Source organism: Lathyrus oleraceus, chromosome 1, assembly GCF_024323335.1.
Source record: "Lathyrus oleraceus cultivar Zhongwan6 chromosome 1, CAAS_Psat_ZW6_1.0, whole genome shotgun sequence".
Lineage (NCBI taxonomy): Eukaryota > Viridiplantae > Streptophyta > Magnoliopsida > Fabales > Fabaceae > Lathyrus > Lathyrus oleraceus.
Genome location: NC_066579.1, coordinates 183,357,306 through 183,363,049, shown reverse-complemented (window position 1 = coordinate 183,363,049; position 5,744 = coordinate 183,357,306). Strand labels below are relative to the sequence as shown.

The following is a 5,744-nucleotide window of genomic DNA, read 5'->3' as shown; positions in this document are numbered from 1 at the left end:
TTCACCATTTTTTTCCACATATTTATCTTGAAACCTTCAATTCTATTACAAAATGATCACAAGAGAACTACGCTCTTGAATAAACAAATTCATCCTAACTCTCAAATAAAACTTTTCACCCTTTTGTCACAAAGACAACTCTAGTGAAAAAGAATTATATAAAATAATAAGGGAACGAAAGATAGTAGAGTTTCTATTTAAAAACTAATGTATTTTAAAACGAGGTGAAACCTCATTATATATAGAAAAAAATATGGCTCAAAAAATAAATAATCATTTTCATTTTTAATAATTTAATCGATCAAAAACATGCATTATTTGATTAGCTTAGCTCAAAAAGGAAAATTCCAATTTCAATTTCACTTAATCTACTAAAAGTCTTCTTAATTAATTTCGAGACATTTCCCTTTGTTTTAATCGATTAGAAGCAAAGGTTAATCGATTAACTAATGTATTTTGTCTTCATGATCAAGCAAGCTACCTAATCGTTTAAGCATTTGCCCATATTGAATTTAAGAAGTTTTATAAAAAGATGGGAGATTTGAGAATATTGTGTGTGTTTTTCCTAAATATGTCAAGACTTAATCTTGTTTCTTTTACAATAAACTGATCAGAATTAGATAGAACGCTAATCGTAAGATTGGACGAACTTTTACACTTTCACATCTTCAAATTCATAACTTCAAGATCCGAACATCATATCTTCAAGTTCATTTGCATGGTTAATCTTTGTCTAGCACTTACAACAACTTAAAAGATTTTATTAGATGATACTTAAGATGTGTTTTTTTCTAATAGAATGTCATCATCACAAACTATTTGAAGAGTTGTCTTCGTCAAACTATTTGACACTATTACATGCGCAATATATAATAGAACCTCACATTTACTTTCAATTTACTTTTAAACAAAATCAATTGATGATTAGTTCAAAATCATTTTTCTTCCCCACAAAAACAGAGAGACACTAAATTGATTAGCTGATTATCAATTAAAAAAAAAAAAAAAGAAGCTAGAAATACTCTATTTTAAATACTTTGTAACATTGTCTTTTATTTGATAGAATTCTTTTGAATCTCACATTTTAAAAATAAATCCAGCATAAAATAGTAAGACTGTAGTTAGATTTCATCTGATATTAAAAGAGTGTTTGAAAGTATGAGCCTTTGTATTTTCAATATACTCTACAGATTATGCATTCTATTACTACTTTCTTTATTTCATTCCTCTTTTTCAGTTCAACATTCCCAATCTGCGATTGTGATTTAAAGCCATGATGGTATCTGAGTTATAAATGTCTGTATATATGTTCTTTTTCATTGATATAACTCAGATACCATCATATATGCAACTACTGTAACAGAAAATTGAGTTATCACAGACTCTTATTACACAATATACATAAATTCTGCAAAACCTTACAAATCATAACTATAGAAAGCTATAACTATAAAAGAATATTCTAACCAATTATTCAATACAAAGTTCCCATTAGCCTTTGCAATCCTTAATTTAGTTAAGCTCTCTTTGAAGTGTTGTATCTTGGTGCTACATTGGACATTTTACACCTTTCCAAAGCTAAGAAGTAGAAGCTGGAGTAGGAGCAACACCACCAGTGGTTGGTCTGATTAAAAGGAAAACCAATTTTCAGTTCCGTAATCCAATCAAATTTGAAAACTTAAGATAAACCAATCAATCAATATATCAAAAACCAGAACCAATAGGCATAATTGTTAAAACTTACAGTCCCACAGAAACTTTAAATGCATCATAAATTCCCCATTGAGCACCGGTTAGAGTTCCCACCATAAGAATTCGAAGAGGGAGACCGCGCGTACACATACCCCATAATCCCAACTTCTTTACAGCCTGCATTGCAAACTATAGTCAATAACAATTGATGAACTAAGGACAAAATAAGAAAGTGTGATAGTTTGTGAACTGAATTAAATATTTATCTTAGATCAAAATAAAATGAATGCGGCACTCACGTCAGCAGCGGTCGCCCCTTTGGAACTGTTTAGGAAAGATACAAGATTATCTGCGGGATGAGACACAACTGCACACAATATTCCGGCTAAATATCCTCCCACAACACTCACACCAAGTTGTAGGGTTTTGGTGCAATCTTCCTTTGGTGTGGGGATGGCATGCTTGTAGATCATCTCAACAATGTTTTCATAAGAAGCAAACTTCATCATTGTATCTGCAACAAACAACAATATTCATTCATTATTTCTTTGTTCAGAATCAACAACAAAAAATAGTAAAACTGAATCTGTCAAAAAAGTCTTAGCAGGAAACTTACATGGAACCTGTCTTCCCCAAAGTGGCACAACTCCCTTGTACAACCTGAAATCATTGTGCATTTTTAGTTGTCGTTTTAAGATTGTATATACATATCAAGAAATATAATCAAATTTGTATTAACAACATACATACATACATACCCTGATACTCCTTCAGATCGGATCAATTTGGGTAAGCCATCAGAAAGGCCTCTAGCGAAACCGGGTTGAGTTTGAACTCTAACCTTAATAGCTTCAAATGGACAAAGTGCAACATCAGCAATAACCTCAGAAGATGCTGCTCCAGCAAGGTAAATTAATGTCTTGTACTTTGTAGCATATTCTGGACCAACAACATCTGAATAGTACTTCTTGAAATATTCATAGAATCCATATTTGAAAGCACCTTGTGCACTGTAACCGATAAACGTAGGCGCCCATCCTCTGAAAAATCCTCTAAATCCTTGTTCCTTTAGCATCACTCCAAATCCAGACGAGATGCTTTTGTACTTGGCAGGATCAATCTGAAATTTGTAATATATAATTTTACGCATGTTTCGATAAACAGCTTAAGTAAGTGTTCATTAAAAGGGACCAACCTGCATGTTACATTTGACAAGATCAAGAGGTGTGACTGCCATGTGAGTGAAGCCACAACATATGCTTCCACCAATGGCGCAAGCAACATAGTAATCACGAGAGAACATCTTTATGTTCCTTTTCCCAGTTTCGCTGGGAGAAGGAATCATAAACTTGGAAGATTCCGCCGCAACATGGTGATAGGTGGAGACATCGTCCACGATCTTCTTCTGCGGCAACGACGTCGAGGAGTAGAGGAAGCTTGGTAAGAGAGAATGGTCCATGAAGAAAATGATGAGAAGATACAAAGTATATGAATTAGTTTGGAAGAAAGCAAAGAGATAGAAGTTTGTTTATTTTTTTCCTCCCAATTCCTTGGATATTATGTTGGAGCCAAATTGGTTTCTTCTTCCCTTTAGGATTTTATATATAAATATGGGAGATGGAAAAGTAAAGCAAACAAAATGAGAAATAGTTTGGTATTTTGAATCTTCTTGGATTTGGCGGCTTGGACCATTTTCTTTATGACAGTGATTTGTGTAATTTCCTCCAAATTTCTCCTAACATATATTTGCTCAAAAGTGATAAATAAAGTGTTACATGAAAATATTTAAAATAAATTTTATATCAAAATTTATATTTAGAGTAGAATTATTCAAAATAAATTTGATAGAATCTATAAAGTTTCATTCAAAACCCAATATAACACTTGTCCAAACAGACAATTAAATCCAATCATAGAATGAAATTATTCTGAAAGAGTTGACGGTTATTTGTAGACCAAGCAATAATAATAATCATCTAGAAAACAGAAATTGATATTTAAAAAAAAAAAGAATCACAGGTCAACACGTTCAATTGTGTTGCATTGAATCCGTAAGACGATATGTCATCAATTTATTTGGTGGTTGGCATTTTTTAAGTTATTAAAAGAATACTAATATTACCAAATACATCTCTTTCAACTTTGAACCACTTTAACTTTTGCTCATCTATTCAACCATTCGAATTTTCTTAAGTTTGGTTTTGACTAGTAATTTCATAATGTGAATAATGAGCATAATAGTTAATCAATGGAGAAGCTAGTCTTGAGAGATGCAAGTCTGTCAATAAGGGTGAGAATATGTTAGCTCTACTTTACACGTTTAATTTTATTCTGGGCCGGATAAGGCCTAAATAGTCTCAAAGTTTCTCAAATTCACTCTATTCCATTTTTTTAATCTCATACCCCTACTTTTATTTCTATACCCCTATATTTTATAAAAAAAATAAAAAATATATTCTTATTTATTTTAAATTAATTTATTATTTTATTTTTTAAATATTTTAAATATTTTTATTTTATTCTGGAAGACTTTGTAAAAGAGTTTCGGTAGTCAATTTTTAAAATATTTTTTGACTTTTATTTTGCATATCGGAAGAATTTGTAAAATAATTCCGATAATAAATTTTTAACATTAACTTTTATTTTGTATATCAGGAGACTTTGCAAAAGAGTTTCGGTAGTTAGTTTTCAAATATTTTTTAACTCTTATTTTGTGTTCCGGAAGAATTTGCAAAATAGTTTCGATAGTCAATATTTTAAATATTTTTTAACTTATATTTTGCGTACTGGAAGATTTTGTAAAAGAGTTTCGATAGTCAGTTTTTAACATGATTTTTATTTCGTGTATCGGTAGTCAGTTTTTAAATATTTTTTAATTTTTATTTTGTGTATAAAAAGACTTTGCAAAAGAGTTCCGGTAGTCAATTTTTTAAATATTTTTTAACTTTTATTTTACGTATCGGTAAACTTTGCAAAAGAGTTTTGATAGTCAGTTTTTAACATTAACTTTTATTTTGTGTACCAAAAGATTGCAAAAAAAGTTTTGATAGTCATTTTTTAAATATGTTTTAACTTTTATTTTGTGTACCGGAAGACTTTGCAAAAGAGTTTCGGTAGTCAACTTATTAATATTTTTTAACTTTTAATAAATTACTTATATGAGTGAATTTTAGTAAAAACATATAATGTAGAGGTAGGAGAATAAATGATGGGGTATAAGGTAAAATTTTCTTCCATCTAATGTATCAAAATCAGTCCACTCAGGAAGTAAGGTACATTTATGATCTCTAGTTTTTATGATATTAATCTTGAATTTTGAACTGACTTGAATGTTGGAGTGCTAACCATGCAGGTTCATCTTGTGTCGTCGCAATAGAGATCAACACCACAGATTCAAGAGGTTCAATTCATTAGCAGCATCAATTTTTTATTCTTGAATGGAACAGTGACGCCGTTTGTGGAGACCAACTTCAGATTCCTATGATTCCAATCTCCAATTTACCAATTTGTAACCTCCTCAGGTCATCAGATCAAGAGAATTCAGAATTAAACGAGGAAATTTGTCGTGTTGGGTCCGATCCGTTAGTGTTTTGGCTACGATTAATCGGATTTCCAGATCTCAGATTTCCTCAGGAACTTCGCGAAGTAAGAAAAGAAAACATCCTAGATCCAAATCCAAATCTATACTAAAATTACCAGAGAACGAAGGCAATTTCCTTGAAGACCATGACCAAAGATTCATGGTTCATCTTTTGATCTAACATCACATCTATCTCCCGCCGCCAATGTGATACTCATTATGGCGAGTCGAAGATACTATGAGTTCATAGTTAATGACCGACGTAGATCTAGTACTAGAGTTTCTCCTAGAGGTACCAAATGATCTCAATCCGCTGAACGAAGATCTCCTCAGGCCAGATCCGAAAGGTCGAGGTTCCATCGCAAAATTGTTCCCGATCGCGCATGCCATTTCTGCTGCATTTTTTTCCATCACTTAGGTTAGGAGAGAAATTGATTCACGTGTTGCTCTTCTAGTAAAACTTCCACTTCCA

At 31.7% G+C, this 5,744-nt stretch overlaps 1 protein-coding gene across 1 annotated transcript; it reads right to left on the bottom strand.

The window, feature by feature from the left end:
• Positions 1-1,147: 1,147 nt before the first annotated feature.
• LOC127126423 (mitochondrial phosphate carrier protein 3, mitochondrial) lies at positions 1,148-3,299 on the bottom strand. Its single transcript, XM_051055352.1, has 6 exons — positions 2,888-3,299; positions 2,451-2,812; positions 2,309-2,352; positions 1,992-2,206; positions 1,745-1,869; positions 1,148-1,624 (listed from the first exon to the last, which is right to left on the bottom strand). Exons 1-6 carry the CDS (start codon positions 3,149-3,151, stop codon positions 1,579-1,581), a joined length of 1,056 nt encoding a protein of 351 aa, XP_050911309.1. The 5' UTR covers positions 3,152-3,299; the 3' UTR covers positions 1,148-1,578.
• Between the last annotated feature and the right edge of the window lie 2,445 nt (positions 3,300-5,744).

What these genes read in the sequence shown, in the direction of transcription:
- LOC127126423 (XM_051055352.1), bottom strand. Translation starts at nt 3,151, where the DNA reads ATGGACCATTCTCTCTTACCAAGCTTCCTCTACTCCTCGACGTCGTTG. An exon ending in CGATCTGAAGGAGTATCAGG is followed by an intron (nt 2,353 to 2,450) that starts GTATGTATGTAT and finishes CAATGATTTCAG; the next exon opens with GTTGTACAAGGGAGTTGTGC. An exon ending in TTTAAAGTTTCTGTGGGACT is followed by an intron (nt 1,625 to 1,744) that starts GTAAGTTTTAAC and finishes CCTTTTAATCAG; the next exon opens with ACCAACCACTGGTGGTGTTG.